Source organism: Bufo gargarizans, chromosome 2 (genome assembly GCF_014858855.1).
Source record: "Bufo gargarizans isolate SCDJY-AF-19 chromosome 2, ASM1485885v1, whole genome shotgun sequence".
In the NCBI taxonomy this organism is placed as follows: Eukaryota; Metazoa; Chordata; class Amphibia; order Anura; family Bufonidae; genus Bufo; species Bufo gargarizans.
In genome coordinates, this window is record NC_058081.1 from 162,538,668 (window position 1) to 162,557,928 (window position 19,261).

The 19,261-nt window shown below is 41.4% G+C and overlaps 1 protein-coding gene across 1 annotated transcript in view; it reads right to left on the reverse strand.

Moving 5' to 3' along the window:
• Positions 1 to 14,451: 14,451 nt before the first annotated feature.
• Positions 14,452 to 19,261, reverse strand: part of LYSMD2 (LysM domain containing 2) — a 43,272-nt gene continuing 38,462 nt past the window's right edge. The window contains exon 3 of the mRNA XM_044283273.1: positions 14,452 to 16,010. Within this exon, the coding sequence (XP_044139208.1) occupies positions 15,962 to 16,010 (49 nt within the window). The 3' untranslated portion in view covers positions 14,452 to 15,961. The remainder of the gene's footprint in view (positions 16,011 to 19,261) is intronic.

A 19,261-nucleotide genomic window follows, 5' to 3' on the forward strand; every position in this document is an offset into this window, starting at 1 on the left:
AATGAAACAAACAAGATGTGCTTTAACTGCAGACTGTCAACTTTAATTTGAGGGTATTTACATCCAAATCAGGTGAATGGTGTAGGAATTAGAAGTTTGCATATGTGCCTCCCACTTGTTAAGGGGCCAAAAGTAATGACACAATTGGCTTCTCAGCTGTTCTATGGCCAGGTGTGTGTTATTCCCTCATTATCCCAATTACAATGAGCAGATAAAAGGTCCAGAGTTCATTTCAAGTGTGCTATTTGCATTTGGAATCTGTTGCTTTCAACTCTCAAGATGAGTTCCAAAGAGCTGTCACTATCAGTTAAGCAAGCCATCATTAGGCTGAAAAAAAACAAAACAAACCCATCAGAGAGATGGCAAAAACATTAGGCGTGGCCAAAACTACTGTTTGGAACATTCTTAAAAAGAAGGAACGCATCGGTGAGCTCAGCAACACCAAAAGACCCGGAAGACCACGGAAAACAACTGTGGTGGATAACCGAAGAATTCTTTCCCTGGTGTAGAGAACACCCTTCACAACAGTTGGCCAGATCAAGAATACTCTCCAGGAGGTAGGTGTATGTGTGTCAAGGACAACAATCAAGAGAAGACTTCACCAGAGTGAATACAGAGGGTTCACCACAAGATGTAAACCATTAGTGAGCCTCAAAAACAGGAAGGCCAGATTAGAGTATGCCAAACAACATCTAAAAAAGCTTTCACAGTTCTGGAACAACATCCTATGGACAGATGAGAACAAGATCAACTTGTACCAGAGTGATGGGAAGAGAAGTGTATGGAGAAGGAAAGGAACTGCTCATGATTCTAAGCATACCACCTCTCCAGTGAAGCATGGTGGTGGTAGTGTCATGGCGTGGGCATGTATGGCTGCCAATAGAACTGGTTCTCCTGTATTGATGATGTGACTGCTGACAAAAGCAGCAGGATGAATTCTGAAGTGTTTCGGGCAGATGGACAATGAACCAAAGCATACTGCAAAAACAACCAAAGAGTTTTTTAAGGGAAAGAAGTGGAATGTTATGCAATGGCCAAGTCAATCACCTGACCTGAATCCGATTGAGCATGCATTTCACTTGCTGAAGACAAAAATGAAGGGAAAATGCCCCAAGAACAAGCAGGAACTGAAGACAGTTGCAGTAGAGGCCTGGCAGAGCATCACCAGGTATGAAACCCAGCGTCTGGTGATGTCTATGCGTTCCAGAATTCTGGCTGTAATTGACTACAAAGGATTTGCAACCAAGTATTAAAAAGTGAAAGTTTGATTTATGATTATTATTATGTCCCATTACTTTTGGTCCCTTAACAAGTGGGAGGCACATATACAAACTGTTGTAATTCCTACACCATTCACCTGATTTGGATTTAAATACCCTCAAATTAAAGCTGAAAGTCTGCAGTTAAAGCACATCTTGTTCGATTCATTTCAAATCCATTGTGATGGTGTATACAGCCAAAAATGTTAGAATTGTGTTGATGTCCCAATATTTATGGACCTGGCTATCTCCCTAGCCTGCGTAATATGGCAACTTACCCGGACATTAAGGCTACAGGGTGAGACGTTCCTCAACAACCCAACCGGATGGTGGCCAGGGGACTAGAAGTTGTTGACCCACGAACAGAGGCAAATGTTATCCCCAAGCCACCATTTAAATTTCCGTTCACACAAGTGAAGTGCCTTAAGACTAGGTCAGTCATGCAGACATCCACATAATCTGACCTGGACGCCGAAGGAGATCTGATACTTACCATGCATACCCCATCATTGATGTTCTACCAGATGGACCTTTCTACTTTTTGTTTTTTCCTTTTTTACTAGTTTGCTTGTTGTTTTACTCAGCTGTATATCATTTACTTACCTAATGCTGGGGTTTGGCTAGTACCCTGCCTGTTCTGGTTTTTACCATCACCCTGCCGGTCTATTCCAGACCCTTAGGTGCTCTGCGAGACCCCCTTCCTGGGAGATCTCCTCCCCGCATTATAAGTGAGGGAGACCTCTACCATCCCAGGTGCCCGATTCTCGCGAGAACTTGAGCTCCTTCCTGGCTAAGAGCGGTACACTCTGATTGGATGCGCTTGCAGCCAGGGAGAAGATAAACGTGCCCAGGGCAAATTCAAGTCCCCGTCTAGTTGAACCGAATCGCCTCATTAGCATATGATGCGCCAAAACAAACGGGGACCACAGTGGACGAAAGGGGGGGGTCTTTTAAAAAAAAAAAAAAAAGGAAAGACATCACTGGGGGCCACACTGTAAGGTAATATAACTATTTCATTACATGTATCCTGGTGAAAGATCCTCTTTAACTCAATTGTTCCACAGCACATATACCTCCGCCAGCAGAGGCGTCAGTATTGCTATGCACAAACAATTACCATTTAAGCATATTGCCACCATTGCTGACCCAGACGGTCATTATCTATTCTTTAAAGGCACGATTGTGGGGACCCCAGTCACTCTGGCGAATATATACGCCCCCAATAAGCTCCAAGTATAGTGTCTTTGTTCAGACGGTCAAACTGTTATCCTCTTTGAAAGAGGGAATTGTAATCCTGGGAGGAGACTTCAATCTCCCCTTGGAACCAGACTTAGACTCCTCCTCCAAACACACACACATATCTCTCAAACTACTCTGCCGACTCTGGAGGGCTCTGAAAGACCTAAGGGTTACAGATGTCTGGCAAAGCCTCAATCCATCTAGTTTGGATTTACACTTTCTATTTTCATGCAAGAACCTCCTTCCACAGATTAGATTATCTATTCCTATCCACCGTTCAAATTGCACTTGCCACAGGAGACTCTATTGGCAATATTACACTTTCTGATTATGCCCCGATTTACCTACATATCTTCTTGAAGGATTTGCCCCAGAGAGAGTGGAACTGGCGCCTGAATGAAACCCTGATAGCAGACCCCTTGCATGTTTCACAGATTAAAACCTCTTTAGAGGAATACTTCAACCTTAACATAATAGACCAGACCTCCCCTTCCATTGTGTGGGAAGCACACAAATCAGTGATCCGAGGCGAGCTCATTGCCCTGGGAACTAAAATCAAGAAGAAGCGCTCAGCAGTGCTTGACTCCCTTTTGTCCCAAATTTCCAAAATGGAGATCTCGCATAAACAGACCAATGCTAGAGCCTTAGGTTAAGACCTTTTAAAACTCCAAACTGAATTGAAGAACTTACTTGTCATCTCTGCTGAAACACTTCTTTGGTCTAAATTTAGAGCTTATGCACATGGTGACAGAGGTAACAAACTCATGTCCGCACTGCTTAAAAAACAGCATTCCGACTCCTTTATTCCATCTATCAGGGATGCTAACGGCCTACTTTAAAAATCTACCCCAGACATTGCGAAGGCATTTCAGAGATTCTATCGCCCGATATCCTTGCTCAACATAGATGTTAAATGGTGGACGAAAATCTTAGCCCAACGCCTCCAAAAAATTCTCCCCAGCATTATAGACCATAAACAGGTTGGTTTTGTAGCGCTTGATGGACGCCAACATGCAGCTGGAATGTATTGTGAAATGATTACTCCTTGGAGGTAAGAACTCAGGTGCGATCATCTACTATGCAAAGCAGGCATTGGGATTTCTGCCCAATGGGATGTCTTTACTTGGGGAATTGGTATCTACCCACACACTGATGATTGTTGGGGGCGGTATAAGTATTTTACTATTTATATGTGGAATCAATGGATGTACATTGTATGCTTGACAAAGGCTTTGGATAGCCGAAACTTTGCAGTGTCTGTTTGCACATATGCTTTGAAATACCACAATAAAGGAGATCGTTGGATATGCTGCTGTAACATCTTTTTTTTCAATTGTTCTGTGTCCACGTGGGATCCGTGGTGTTGGATACAGCTGTTGCATTCTACATACAAGCTCTGGGATACCGTTGTGTGCTGCTTCAATTTACCTTGATCTGCTCCTACTATGTCAGCCTGGACAGACAAGGTGGACCAATAATACCGATTCGAGAAGTTGGCCCACTGGAAAACACACACGCCATCAAAAATTCTAAAGATCTAGGGCCCTTGGGAGGCCTTCAGAGGATTGAGCCCATAATCTTTTTACTTTAATAGGGTAAAATCTACGCACATAACTATATGTTTGATCTTCTTCCGCTGTTCAAACAGACCGGACGCCTGTGGTTACTGACTCTAACTCATCTTATATATGTCCATATCTCGAACCTCCTCATTACTGCATCATAAATCGCTTTAATGGTTGTAGAGTATCTAGTCCTCCTCTCACAACCCTTATACCTTCCTCACCCCCTCCTATTTTTAAGCCATTGATGTACCCCTTCTATATTTTTGTTCTACTCAATTTACCTATTCACATTTTATTACCACATATTAGGTGACAAAATCCTTCTTCTTTCACAGATTACTGATGCAATATCATTAGAGGTTATGTGTAATGTTGCGTGAAAAAGTAACCACTCTCAATGTTTTGTCATGCTGTTTTATTGTTCGAGAATGTATTTCTATTATTTCTTCAATAAAAAGAGCATTGATAAAGTCAGCGGATATCGCCAGAGGCAAAGTCAGCAGACAGGGGCAAAGTCACAAATGGGCAGCAGGTCAGAAATCTAGAATCCAGAGGGGATACAACAAAACAGGAAGACCAATCACATCAACAGAAAGCACATGGCGCTAGCTCCGGGCCTAATTGACCCAGCGTCCCTGCTACCTGATAAGCCGATCAGTCCCGCTGGGCAGGTTGCCATGGTAATGGAGTGACACAAGTGGCATTGCATTAGAGAGGCCGGACTCACAGCAGGAGCGCAAGTACATGATATGTCCATTGGGAAAACATCCAAATAACTTTTTATGTCACCGGACAACCCCAATAAAGAAGTACTCCATATTTTTTTTCTTTGAGTAAATAGTACAGTATGCCTTGTATATATGTGTTTTATTTGTATATAATTATTATAGTGGCTCACCTATTTCTTTTAACTATGGTAGGGGTGCTTAGCTTAAAAGTGACTCACCCAGTCACTGAGGTAATTGCATATATTTCCAATATAAATGAATAAATAAGCACTCACCACCCGCATCACATATTTAAACCAATTAGATCAAAATACTATTTAGATAAAAGTACTTTTTATTTAACACATATAAAGATTAAAAAAATATGTTGAGTGGGACTTGAAAAAATTCCCTTGTGGAATATTTCAATGCACAATGGTGATATACAGTGCTGCCCATAATTATTCATACCCCTGGCAAATTTGGACTTAGTTACTTTTATTCAACCAGCAAGTAATTTTTTGACGGGAAATGACATAAGTGTCTCCAAAAAGAAAAGTAGACTATGTACAAGCGGCATTATTGTGGAAAAAAAAACATTTCTCAGCTTTTATTTACATTTGAGCAATGTTCCACACTGTGGAAAATCTCAGAGGACGTGGTCGGAAGCCAAAAGTGACACCTGTGCTGGCCAGGAGGATAGTGAGAGGTGAAAAAGAATCCAAGGATCACCATCAAGGCCATTCTGGTGAATCTGGGCTCTGCTGGTGGCAATGTCTCAAGGCAGACAAACCAACGGACACTGCACAATGCAGACCAAGGAGGACGCCACTTCTCCAGATAAGGCACACAAAAGCTCGCTTGGCCTTTGCAAAAGCTCATCTGGACAAAGAAGACGACTTCTGGTCTTCTGTGTTATGGTCAGATGAAACAAAAATGTAATTGTTTGGTCACAATAATGTTTCCTTCATTTGGTGTAAAAAAGGAGAAGCCTTCAACCCAAAGAACACCATCCCCACTGTCAAACATGGTGGTGGGAACCTATTGCTTTGGGGGTGTTTTTCAGCCAATGGACCAGGGAACCTAACCACAGTACACCATGAAAAAAGAGCAATACATGAGGATTCTCAACGACAACATCAGACAGTCTGCAGAGAAACTTGGCCTTGGGCAACAGTGGACATTTCAGCATGACAATGACCCAAAACACACAGCAAAAGTGGTGAAGAAAGGGTTAGAAGACAACAACATTAACGTTTTGGAGTGGCCCGGCCAGAGCCCAGACTTGAATCCAATTGAGAATCTGTGGAGGGAGCTAAAGATCAGGGTGATGGCAAGAAGACCCTCCAACCTGAAAGATTTGGAGCTCATTGCTAAAGATGAATGGGCAAAAATACCTGTGGAGACATGCAAAAAGCTGGTCTGCAATTATAGGAAGCGTTTGATTGCTGTAATAGCCAATAAAGGCTTTTCTATTGATTATTGAGAAGGGTATGAATAATTTTGGACTGGACACTTTTTGCTCAAATGTAAATAAAAGCTCAGAAATGTTGTTTTTTTTTCACAATAATGCCTCTTGTACATCGTCTTATCATCTTTTGGGAGACACCTATGTCATTTCCCGTCAAAAATTACTTGCTGGTTGAATAAAAGTAACTTTTAGTCCAAATTTGCCAGGGGTATGAATAATTATGGGCAGCACTGTATCAATGCACAATGATGGTATTAAGTCAATGTCCTGTTAAAGCTTTGCCATTCATATATAAGTAATAAAACCAATTATGGAAAGTTCAATAATCGATGCAAAACAATAACTCATATAATAAATCCAATATATGTATAATGCCAATAATGTCACCCTTTCATCGTCTGCAGTAAAGAATGCTGTAATAAAAAATGGGTCCATTCATACTATTGGCATATTTAAAAGGATCCTCTTTTGATTGTTAGTACCTTTCTTTTTCTTGCAAATATAGATAATGTCTCTACTCATTTAAGTTTTGTTTCAACACCTACACCAGAGGCGTCCCTTGTGGTAAGGATACACTCACCCACCCTCGTATTGGTGTCAGGTATATGGCTTTCTGTGCAGTCTCCGTACTCCTTCGGTCCCGCGGTGAGGCTGGCATCCCACGTGATGCTCCGTCACGTGACTCGTGTATAGGAGCTTGTAATTCTCTGTTTGTCATGTGATGCCTGGATAGGTGTTACACAGAACGTGAGGAGAAAAACTTCTTAGTTTGTCCTGAAGTGCTTTTTTGTTGTTCTTGATATCGCAGGTAAATGGACAATGTAAATGGGTTATGGTGAGTAGTTGCGGTCTCAATTTGCGCCAGACACGTTTCGAGTCATGTCCCCCCCCCCTGTATCTGTGATCGCTGCAGATTAACACCTTCTATGCCGTGGTCCGTGCTGACCGCGACATAGAAGTTGTTCGTGGTTGAGTGAGCGCATCGAGTCCCTGCGCTGCTGTGGCAGGGACCCGATGCGTGACAAGGCAGCCCGATGCGGTACAGAGGCTGTCCAATTACTTGCACAGTATCGGGACCTGCCTTCTACAGGAGCAGAGGAGATCCAGCCTCAGGCTAGGTCTCCTAGCCAACCTGTTAGTGTATGACACTGAGTAATACACTAACAGGCAATGCATTACAATACGGATGCATTGTAGTGCATTGCAGAGGGGATCAGACCCCCAAAAGTTGAAGTCCCAGAGTGGGACAGAAATAAAGTAAAAAATAAAAAATGTTTTCAATAAAACCAAAATAGAGTTTTAAGTAAAAAAAAAAAGCAAAAACACCCCTTTCCACTAATTTTATAACTAATAAAATTGAAAAAAAAAACACATATTAGATATTGCCGCGTCCGTAACGGCCGGCTCTATAAATATATCACATAATGCACCCGGTTTGATAGACACCATAAATTTTTTTTAATACAAACTGTCAAAAAAAGCCATTTTTGTCACCTTACATGACAAAAAGTGCAACACTAAGCGATCAAAAAGGCTTATGCCCCCCAAAATAGTACCAATCTAAATGTCACCTCATCCCGCAAAAAATGAGCCCCTACATAGGACAATCGCCCAAAAAATAAAAAAACTATGGCTCTCAGACTACTCAGACACTAAAACATGATTCTGTTTCAAAAATGATATTAGTGTAAATAAAAAAAAGTTGACATATTGGGTATCGCCATGTCCATAAAAACCTTCTCTATAAAAATATCACATGACCTAACTCCTCAGATGAACACCGTAATTTTTTTTTGAATAAAACGGTGTCAAAAAATGCTATTTTTTGGTCACCTTACAGCACAAAAAGTGTAATAGCAAGCGATCAAAAAGTCATATGCACCCTCAAATAGTACCAATCAAACCGTCATCTCATACCAAAAAAATGAGCCCCTAAATAAGACAGTTGCCCAAAAAATAAAAATGGCTTTCAGAATATGGAGACAAAAAATTTTTTTTTTTTCAAAAATGCTTTATTATATAAAATTGCCACGTCCGTAACAACCTGCTCTATAAAAATATCACATGAACCAACCTGTCAGATGAATGTTGTAAGTAACAAAAAATAAAAAACTGTGCCAAAACAGCTATTTTTTTTTGTTACCTTGCCTCACAAAAAGTGTAATATAGAGCAACCAAAAATCATCTGTACCCTAAAATAGTACCAACAGAACTGCAACCTTATCCTATAGTTTCCAAAATGGGGTCACTTTTTGGAGTTTCTACTCTAGGGGTGCATCAGGGCGTCTTCAAATGTGACATGGCAAGTTAAAATTATCCCAGTAAAATCTGTCCTCCAAAAACCATATGGTGTTCCTTTCATTTTGCGCCCTGCTGTGTGCCCGTACAGCAGTTTACGACCACATATGGGGTGTTTCTGTAAACTACAGAATCAGGGCAATAAATATTGAGTTTAGTTTGGCTGTTAATCCTTGATTTGTTAGGGGGAAAAAATTATTAAAATGTAAAATCTGCCCCAAAAATTTTAATTCTGAAATTTCATCTCCATTTTCCACTAATTCTTGTGGAACACCTAAAGGGTTAACAATGTTTGTAAAATCAGTTTTTAATACCTTGAGGGGTGTAGTTTCTAAAATGGGGTCATTTTTGGGTGGTTTCAGGTGGTCCTTAAAAAGTAGGTTTTGGAAATTTTCTGAAAAATTTCAAGATTTGCTTCTAAACTTCTAAGCCTTGTAACATCCCCCAAAAAATAAAATGGCATTCTCAAAATGATCCAAACATGAAGTAGACATATAGGGAATATAAATTAAGAACTATTTTTGGAGGTATTACTATGCATTATAGAAGTAGAGAAATTGAAACTTGGAAATTTGCACATTTTTCAAAATTTGGTATTTTTTTAAAACAAAAATGACTTTTTTTTTTACTTCATTTTACCAGTGTCATGAAGTACAATAGGTTACAAAAAAAATAAAAAAATCTCAGAATGGCCTGGATAAGTAAAAGCGTTTTAAAGTTATTCACACACTGGTCAGATTTGCAAAAAATGGCCTGGTCCTTAAGGTGAAAATGAGCCCAGTCCTTAAAGGGGTTCTGCACTTTTATTTAACTGATGATCTATCCTCTGGATAGATCATCAGCTTCTGATCGTTCCGACCCCCGCCGATCAGCTGTTTGAGAAGGCAGCAGCGCTCCAGCAGCGCCGCGGCCTTCTCACTGTTTACCGCCGGGCCGCCCGCCCACTGACGTCACGACTTGTATCAACTAGAGTGGGCGCAGCTAAGCTCCATTCAAGTGAACAGAGCTTAGCCGCGCCCACTCTAGTTGATACAAGTCGTGACGTCAGTGGGCGGGCGGCCCGGCGGTAAATAGTGAGAAGGCAGCGGCGCTGCTGGAGCGCCGCTGCCTTCTGAAACAGCTGATCGGCGGGGGTCCCGGGTGTCGGACCCCCGCCGATCAGAAGCTGATGATCTATCCAGAGGATAGATCATCAGTTAAATGAAGGTGCAGAACCCCTTTAAGGGGTTAAAGGGACAGAACATCACATTATAGTCCAACACAGTTTTACTTTTCTGTGTAATATCTGTAAAGAATAAATCAAGGCAACTGGACGTACTGTAGATTTCTTGAAAATGTTTCACTCGTTCTTCCAACGAGCTTTCTCAATTCTGAGTGACTGTACAAGAATTCTCTGGGAATAAATATGTAACTGAATCAACATCTGGTAAATATGCCCAGCATACCCAGAGGTCATTATACCCAGCATGGGGTCAAAGGTGTTGATTATCCTATCCATTATCCTAATTAGAGTCAGTAGGTGATAAAGACTTCCCAGAAAAAGGTGTCAAGACAGCATTGTATGTGGCAACCCCCCTTCCCCGTCTATATTCAAGCTTGGCTTCTCCATTTTTACGTAGATGGACTCCTTCACACCTCGTTTGTACCAATCGGCCTCCTTATCCAAAACACGTACTTGACTGTCTTCAAAGGTGTGACCTGTTCCTTTGAAGACAGTCAAGTACGTGTTTTGGATAAAGGTGTGAAGGAGGCCATCTACGTAAAAATGGAGAAGCCTAGCTTGAATAGAGGCGGGGGGGGGGGGGGGGGTTAGACATCTATTGTCTACCACATACAATGCTGTCTTGATACCTTTTTCTGGGAAGTCTTTATCACCTACTGACTTCAATTAGGATAATGGAATCAACACCTTTGACCCCATGCTGGGTATAATGACCTCTGACCCCATGCTGGGTATAATTACCAGATATTGATTCAGTTACATATTTATTCTCAGAGAATTCTTGTACAGTCACTCAGAATTGAGAAAGCTTGTTGGAAGAACGAGTGAAACGTTTTCAAGAAATCTACAGTAAGTCCAGTTGCCTTGATTTATTCTTTACCGATATACCATGACCTGGATAAATGAGAACCTTCACAGACATTTTTCTGTGTAATGACTTAGAGTCCACATAATAGTTCTTCGCTGAAAGAAATAATAAAATTTCTTTAAAATATTATGAAAACCGTTTTTGTTGCGGTTTGCAAGCGTTTTTTCTTCTTATTGTGCGTTTTTTGTCTCTTTGGTCGTTTTTCCTCATTTGGATGGTTTTGTATAGTTTGTAGTTGAGATCCATATAAATGTTATAAAATCATAAAATATATAAAAAATATAGAAAGGTATTTATATATTCAATATTTAGTTTGTTTTGATAAATACAATTAGCATCTTCAGCATAGGAAGAAAGATTAATAAGAGAGACTGGTGAGGTCCCACCCCGAGGGAAGATCGTGTGGCTGATAGAACAGCCAGACACATGATGTTCCATTAGAGTAGGACGCTCCCACATATCTATAGGAATCCATATAGTTCAAAGTCTGAATTCAGGCCTCCTGGTTTTAAAGTGTCGAATTCCTATATACGTCTGGATTCTTGTCTAGACATCTTAAGGATATGATCTCTCCCCCCACCCCCACCCCTCCAATCTGTTTTACTGTAACTTTCTCTAAAGCTGCAAATTTCATCCCTGTAGGGTCCTTATTATGTTTGTGTTTGAAGTGTAGGGACAAGGAATGTTTTTCACACCCTTTTTTGATATTCGCTATATGTTCAGAGATTCTTTTTCTTACTGTTCCCTTTGTCCTGCCATTATATTGTTTTTTTTTGCACGGGCATTCTATTATGTAAATGACACTTGTTGAATTAGATGTTAGGAAGTCTTTAATATCCCAAGAGAAAGTATTGTTTGATAAGAGAATTTTTGTAGCTTTTATTTATTCATTTATGTGTTTTATTTGTGGGTTGTCAGCCATCTTGATTCCTTCTCCCCCCTGATATGGTTTTCCTAATGAATCCTACATCTCCCATCATGCCTGGCTCTGCAGAGACAGAAGGGCAGAGTCTCATCTCACTGCATTGTGTAAGGGTAACCACTGCGAGGTCTCCGCGTTTTCCTATGTGAGGAGCCTGTCCGCCCTCTCATCTCTCTCTTTCTTGTCAGATCTTAGGCTACATCCACATGAAAAAACAGCCAACGTACGGGTGTTTTTTAGAACCAGTCGAAGTCTTTGGGGCTATTCACATGGCCGGATTAACAGCCAGTGAATAGCGGCTGTCAAAAAAAATAGGACATGTCATGTCACAGATAGGCAGACCCCATTAAAATCATTCGGCACGTTTTTAATGTACCTGTCTACCGGCCGTTAAAGTGCCTTTCAGGGGTTAAAAAATATATAAAAATTATATATATATATATATATATATATATATATATATATATATATATATATATATATATATATATATATACACACACACACACACTTACCTCATACACTTGAACACACCGACACTTGCTATGCCCTAGGGGGAACCCTGTGAAGATCCAGCCTTAAAAATGAACTCACCCATCTTATCTATGGGCCCTACATGTAAACTGCATTGTGCTATACTGCATTCCACTGTATGGAAAAAGCGAGATCTCACTAAATATGCCTGATCTTGCAAGACCATGCTCTCTGTATACTCCAGCCCGGCTACAGTCACTTAAAAACCAGGGGAAATTAGGGACGTGCAGCGGAGTTCAATAGAAGAGGATATGGACATATGGCAGAGGATGTACTGTGCGGCCGGGTAAGTCTTCAGAATCACTCGAGTAACTAGCAGAGGCGTACTCCCTAAACACACCGAGGGAGATTTATCAAACTGGTGTAAAGTAGAACTGGCTTAGTTGCACATAGCAATCAATCAGATTCCACCTTTCATTATCCAAAGAAGCTGTGAAAAATAAAAGGTGGAATCTGATTGGTTGCTATGGGCAACTAAGCCACTTCTACTTTACACCAGTTTGATAAATCTCCCCCAGTGAATCCAGCTGGGAAGATGATGCTCTGACAGTCTCTGCTTACTGGACAGCGTCAGAGCGAGGCAATAGACACTGCCCTGTAACAACGTGATCGGGGGGGAAGGGGGTGAACACATCTCAAGAATGGGAGGGACTGAAGTACAGCTGTGTACAGTAATAACAGGGTGTGAATGGGAATTTCACGTTATGAGGCACAATTCATCAATGCCCTGCAGGTTTATTCACACAATGACAGGCGATGGCCCCATTTATACCACACTTCAAGTGACCCGCTAAGGAAGAAGACTAACGATTGTGATGATATATTATAAATGCTGGCTGGGTGCCATTTACTGTTCTCTATGTCCGTAGCCTGAAACTCGGCAAAATATATTTCTGCTAGAAAGGAAAGAACCCTCTGTATGGCACTGGAAACATACAAAGGTCTGTAAGACCTGGGCTGTATGGAGCCCTATATCTGCTTGACAAGCTGGGAATGTTACAGTGTCTGCATCCCATCTTTTATTTTAGACAGACCTATGAGCCTGAAGCAGTAAAACATGTAATTCATATTGAAGATACGGGTTGTCTCACTTCAGTAAATAGCATTTATGATGTAGAGAAGGTTAATACAAGGCACTTACTAATGTATTGTGATTGCCCATATTGTCTCCTTTGCTGTCTGGATTCCTTTTTCCATCACAATATATACTGCTCGTATACGGGGGTTATGACTAGGGTTGAGCGAATCAGATTCGGATTGCTGTATCCAAGCGAGATTCTTTTAAAAACTACGTTAAGAATATGGGCTCCATCCTACTGTAAAATGTATGTCCTCCGCAGAGGTCTTTCTGAAGTTTCAGGAAATATCTCCAGACTTACTTTGTCTCGCCTCTATCACATGTCAGTCTGCATCAAAATACTAAGCCGAACTCGGCTTTGTGCCTCATTAATGAAGCAGAGTTCAGCTTTGGATTTTTGGTGCCGGGGAAAGACACAATCAGCAGTGAAGGAGTGTTTGCTCATTCATCGAGTAATTGGGGCATTTATTGGGGATGAGCATTTCTACAAAAGTTCATCCCCAATAATTGGCCGGATTATCGGTAGGTGTGAAAGGACCCTTCATTTATTCTTTGTTTGCCATTGGTGCCGCAAAAGCTCCCAGCACATATTGTCACGGATGGTGTAACAGAAAACAAGAAGTTACAAATAAGGATCCGACTGGCTTGATCCGAAACTAAGGAACAAAAGGGTGACCCCTATTTAAGCCCTGAAACTCTCCCTGTCTTCTCAGCCCATGCAAAGATCTCTATGATAGAAAATTGCATGCCCTCGTGCCTCGACTGTATGACACCTGAACACCCTATAATAGTGAGGGGACACGACCACCGGCTCCCTACACTTAATACGGAGGGAGTCAGGGTCACCTAGGATCAAGCAAACAGGAAAAACACAAATCAATGAACAGCCTTATCTGTAGAAGCATCAATTGTAGCATCCAGCATGTACACACTCCAGGAGGTTGTATAAACCGCAAAGTGATGCAGTATGAGAGGGGATTTAAAGGGATGCAATCAGTGCAACTAGATGACAGCTGAGAGAGGGAAACAAGATGACAAAACTAAAGCAAAACAAAAGAACCTTAAGCAGGAGGTTCTGAAGAACGTCTGTCATAGCTTCCGAGATGTCTGGCGGTGACACATATTTAACATATCCACAAGGCACCCTTCTCATACCTGGGCTGGACTGTACAGGAAAGCTTATCTACACACAGGAAATATAATTACTATATAACTATAGTATAGATATTTAACTGTATATATAAAAGTATGAATAAATAATAAAAGGACTACAACACAACACGCAGAACAGGATATTTTAAGATTTTTAATCAATATAGCACACTCAAAAACAAACTCAATCCTCTCAGCACATGAAAAAGTAAGAATGATAAAACAAACTTGCATGTTAAAGGGGACCCCTGACCTCTTCTGACATGTCTGTTTTATTAACTACTCAAATTCCCCATGAGAGAATAATTCCGAAGCCTTCAGCGCTGTACTGTTCCTCTGTTATTCCTCTTTAGAAATGTCTGAATACATTGACAAGTGGGTGTTTCCAGTTGGGGGACAGTCTGATACTATCCAATCGTCATACTTTGGAGGGACACACCTTTCTGACAAGGGGAATGGCAACACTCAGTGGTCAATTTATTCATAAACAGTTGGGAGAAATATTAGAGGAACGGCACAAAACAGGTTTAGGTAAATATGTTCCAGAAAACGGACATGTCAGAAGTGGTGACAGGTCCTCTTTAAAAGAACAAACACTAGTTAATATAAAAAAAAAAATCCATAGTAAATTCAAATCATTGAATCATCCTCAAGGCTCTCAAAGAGAGTCAAGTTTTACAAATTCCTTTCTGCTGTTCTTCCCCTTGCAGTATTCCAAAAAGTGACAACTGGAAGTGGTTCCCATTACTAGGTTCATGCCTGTTGTCAGCAAACCTTCCAACTTTGAATGGTATATTTGCCTAATGCAACAAAGGATGGTGGAGGGGTGTACAACCAGCGTCAGACTGGGGTTCCTTGGGCCCAACCCCCATATCAATAAAGTCTAGTAGATATTGTCATCCAAAGAAATGGACCCCATCGGCAAGTGATTGGCTTCAATGGCAGCTGTAAATAGTTTTTTTTTTCTCCTGGACCTTTGGGGCCTGCTATGGCATCATAGCCTAGGCCCACCGGAGGCTCCTCTGGTACTATGCTGGCCCAGTCTGACGCCCTCTACAATAGAATGACTAGATAGGCCACACATTGGATGATGGATCAGTAAAGGCCACTAATTTTCATTGTCACATTTGGAAGAAGCCAGGGGAAGAACAGATTCTTTTTGACCGTTACCCTTGCCTGTATGAAGACAGAGGCTGATTTCTTTAAGAAGTTGTAGGAGAACTCAATAATTCAGTTCTTTTTTCAGTAATGGTGCAATAAAAAAAACTAATAACAAAAAAACACACGCACAACATCCACGCCATATTGCAACGTAACACTGCGGCTGAGCAGTTCGGAAACAGTCTTCAGTGGCGGGAACCGTCCCTTTTTAACACAACCTGGAACTCAGAACACAAGGTAATTTATCTCGCAAATCTGCTACAAGATGGTCGGCAATGAAAAGGCGGTAACTTGATTGTGAATGCGTTATAATAAGGACACTGAATAGTGGTGGATAAAAGAACAGGAATTTCATTTCAGTGCAATATAGTAATAAAATATCAGCTATGGATTTTATTTTATAGGAAGTCTCTTAGATATTCTGTTGGTGGGTCTTCAGTCAGCTTCCACTGGATGATAGGTCACACAGGAAGGATACTTATCGCTCAGTGCTGATAGGAGGCAGTTGCATAGGAGTCCTCCTCTTCTTCATGCCTAGAAACATAGAGAAACATACAATGTCAATCAGCTGCTTCTAAGGCTACCAGGATATTGTCATGCATTAAACGAGGCATGGAGGGGGGCAGGGATGTAATATTACCACTTTACAAAGCTTTGGTGCGACCTCATCTGGAATATTTAGTTCACTTCTGGGCACCAGTCCACAGAAAGGATGCCCTGGAGCTGGACAAATTTCAAAGAAAGAGTGACTAAACTGATAAGGGGCATGGAGGGTCTTAGTTATGAGAAGTCTCTAAGGGGGACATGAGTAACCTTTACAAATATATAAATGGGCCGTACAATAAAAATATGGTGAAAAACTGTTCCATTTAAAATGCCTTCAAAAGACAAGGGGCTCCAGAAGCACCAAGGCTTCCTTACTGTAACTGTGTAACTCTGTATGCAAATCACTGTAAGGTGAATCAGTGCACACATATGATAAAGTTCACAAAGGGGTTTTGTCACAAAGCATATTCTGCATTTTTCAAACCAGCACCTGGATCTGCATACTTTTGTAATTGCATGTAATAAAAAATGTAGTATAGCCACTGAGCTATTCAATATAATGTATCTGTGTAGCGCCACCTTAAACAAATATTTCATCTGAAAGACTGATCAATATGACCAATTTTCCATCAGAACATGACCTGCAGATAAAAGCTATGGATCTGTGACATTTACACACGGCTCATATGGTGTTGATTTTTCTGTAGCTTTATACACGCTCTTTCATTTCTGCTACAGAAAAGCCTGTACAAATAGGCCTCGTAAGTAGACATGCGTTCAGAAGAACAAATCCTCTACAGCTGTACGGCTGTGTAAGAATTAAAAGGGGGTTTTCCCAAGAATGTCATAAATGTGGCTAATACCAGTACTAATAAAACATTAAAGGGGTTGTCTCACTTCAGTAAGTGGCATTTATCATGTAGAGAAACTTAATACAAGCCACTTACTAATGTATTGTGATAGTCTATATTGCTTCCTTTGCTGGCTGGATTCTTTTTTCTATCACATTATACTCTGCCCGTATCCAGAGGTCATGTCCACCGCTGCAGCTCATACAAGAAGCTGCTGCACATACGTGCCTATGTGCGCTCCCACAGTCCCGGCCACCAGAGAGGTCGGCATTTTTTCCTATAGTGTGCAAACACGACCACCACTTATGGATTGCAGGGTGGACGTAACCCCTGGATACAAGCAGTGTATAATGTGATGGAAAAATGAATCAAGCCAGCAAAGGGTGCGCTGCAATATGGATAATAACAATACATTAGTAAGTGCCTTTTACTGTATTAACTTTATCTACATGATAAATGCCATTTGCTAAAATGAGAGAATCCCTTTAAGCAACACTAATCGGTTAATTCCTCAGGCACCTCGTGGGTGCAGCACAGCAAACACTGAGCGGCGGGAAGTTTATAAGGTGAGTATTGCTTCTTTTTTATTTTAGAGCAATTCCTACAGTATTCTGGGAAAAATCACTACAGCATATAACCACAACAGAAATTGAGCAGATTGATTTAAAGGGAGTCTGTCACCAGTGCATAGACACACAGCTGCGGTTCTCCTGATTAAAACCGTTTTCCTTTTGTTGATCTGAGGCTGCCATCCCAAGTTATGATACTTTTTCTTAATATGCAGATTAAGCGATCAATGCAATGAGGGTGTCACCATTGCTTCTGTTGCAATTTCCACTCCTTTCTGTGACCAGCGCCTCCCTCACGGCTTTGATTGACAGGGCCAGGCGGTGGCGGAGGAATGAGGCAGGCCCTGGTCCTAGAAAGTAGACAAACATGTGTGCAACAAAAGCAGTGGTGACACCCTCAGAGCACTAAAAGCCAATCTGCATATGAGTAAACTGTATCTCACGGAGTCCCAGATCAACAAGACAAAAACAGCGTTTTAATCAGGAGAGCCACAGCTTTGTGTCTATGTAAAGAATTGGATCGGGAGGTCGCTGGTGACAGGTTTCCTTTAACATTCACACTGCAGTTTAAATTATGTGAAGATTTCTGTGTGGGCGAGATCTGCTGCCACCGAGATGTGGATTTACCAGTGTTTATGCCACATGGTCGTACTCTTATGACTGCTCATTGGAGACTAAGGGTCCATTCACGCGATCCGCAAAACACAGACACCGGCAATGTTAGTTCCGCATTTTGCGGACTGCACATCGTCGGCACTCTCATAGAAAATGCCTTTTCTTGTCCGCAATTGCGGACAAGAATAGGACATGTCCTATTTTTTTGCAGAACGGAAGTGCGGATCTGCAAATGCGGACAGCACATTCTGGCCCCATTGAAAATGAATGGGTCCGCACCCGTTCCATTTAACGGACGTGTGAATGGACCCTAAGGGGGAGATTTATCATCTCCCATGCGCCAGAGGCAAGGCATGTACAGCAATTTATTTGCGCAAACAGAATTCTAGCATACTTAGCTTTACAAATCGCCCCCATTATTTTTTTAGCATAAGGATAGCGACCTGTCTCTTCAGGACATGAAAATTTAGAGTCACGATCTTGCACCAACCCGGAGATACAACCTCTGGATTCTTTTGTGCTTTTTTATTTTTTTTTATTTTCAATATTAAAGCCATTTTCCTTTTCTCCTAAAATTGTGAAGGAATAACGAACAATAACGAAGATATGCGGCTCGACATAAAATCTACCCTAAAGTCTCGTTATGAATGTCACCCATATACTGTGATGGCTCACCCACATTCTGCATACATTTTTATACTCTCCATAAAAAAAAAAACAACCAAAAGATAAATAATTGGCTTTATAATACAACCATAAAATGCTAGGTTAATTCATCTACGAGAGCATACCTGTACTCTGCGGCAGGCGGGCTGCCAGTAATCTATTGTCATCACCGGGGGAAGAGACATCTAAGCAGTCACTTCCCTGAAATCAATGGACTGTCTGACTGTAGAACGGCTCTTTATGGCACTCTGGCCGATACAGGGGAGCCCTGAGCAGGGAAATTAAATCTAGGCCAATGTCTTGCCAGCTGTATTAGTAGGGATTTTATACAGCACAAATCAACTGGACAGCAGAAACACGCAGATGGAGGCAAGCACAATAGGAAGAAAGCCGCAGGCGAGACATCATGGCCTGTCAGACAGAGGCAAGGAGAGCGCTCTAGGCAGATGGCCAGAGAACACGCCACAAACGTTATTACTGAGATTTCAAATAGGAAGCACTAAAAAACGGAGCTCATCACCGTGCCCGCGCCTACCCG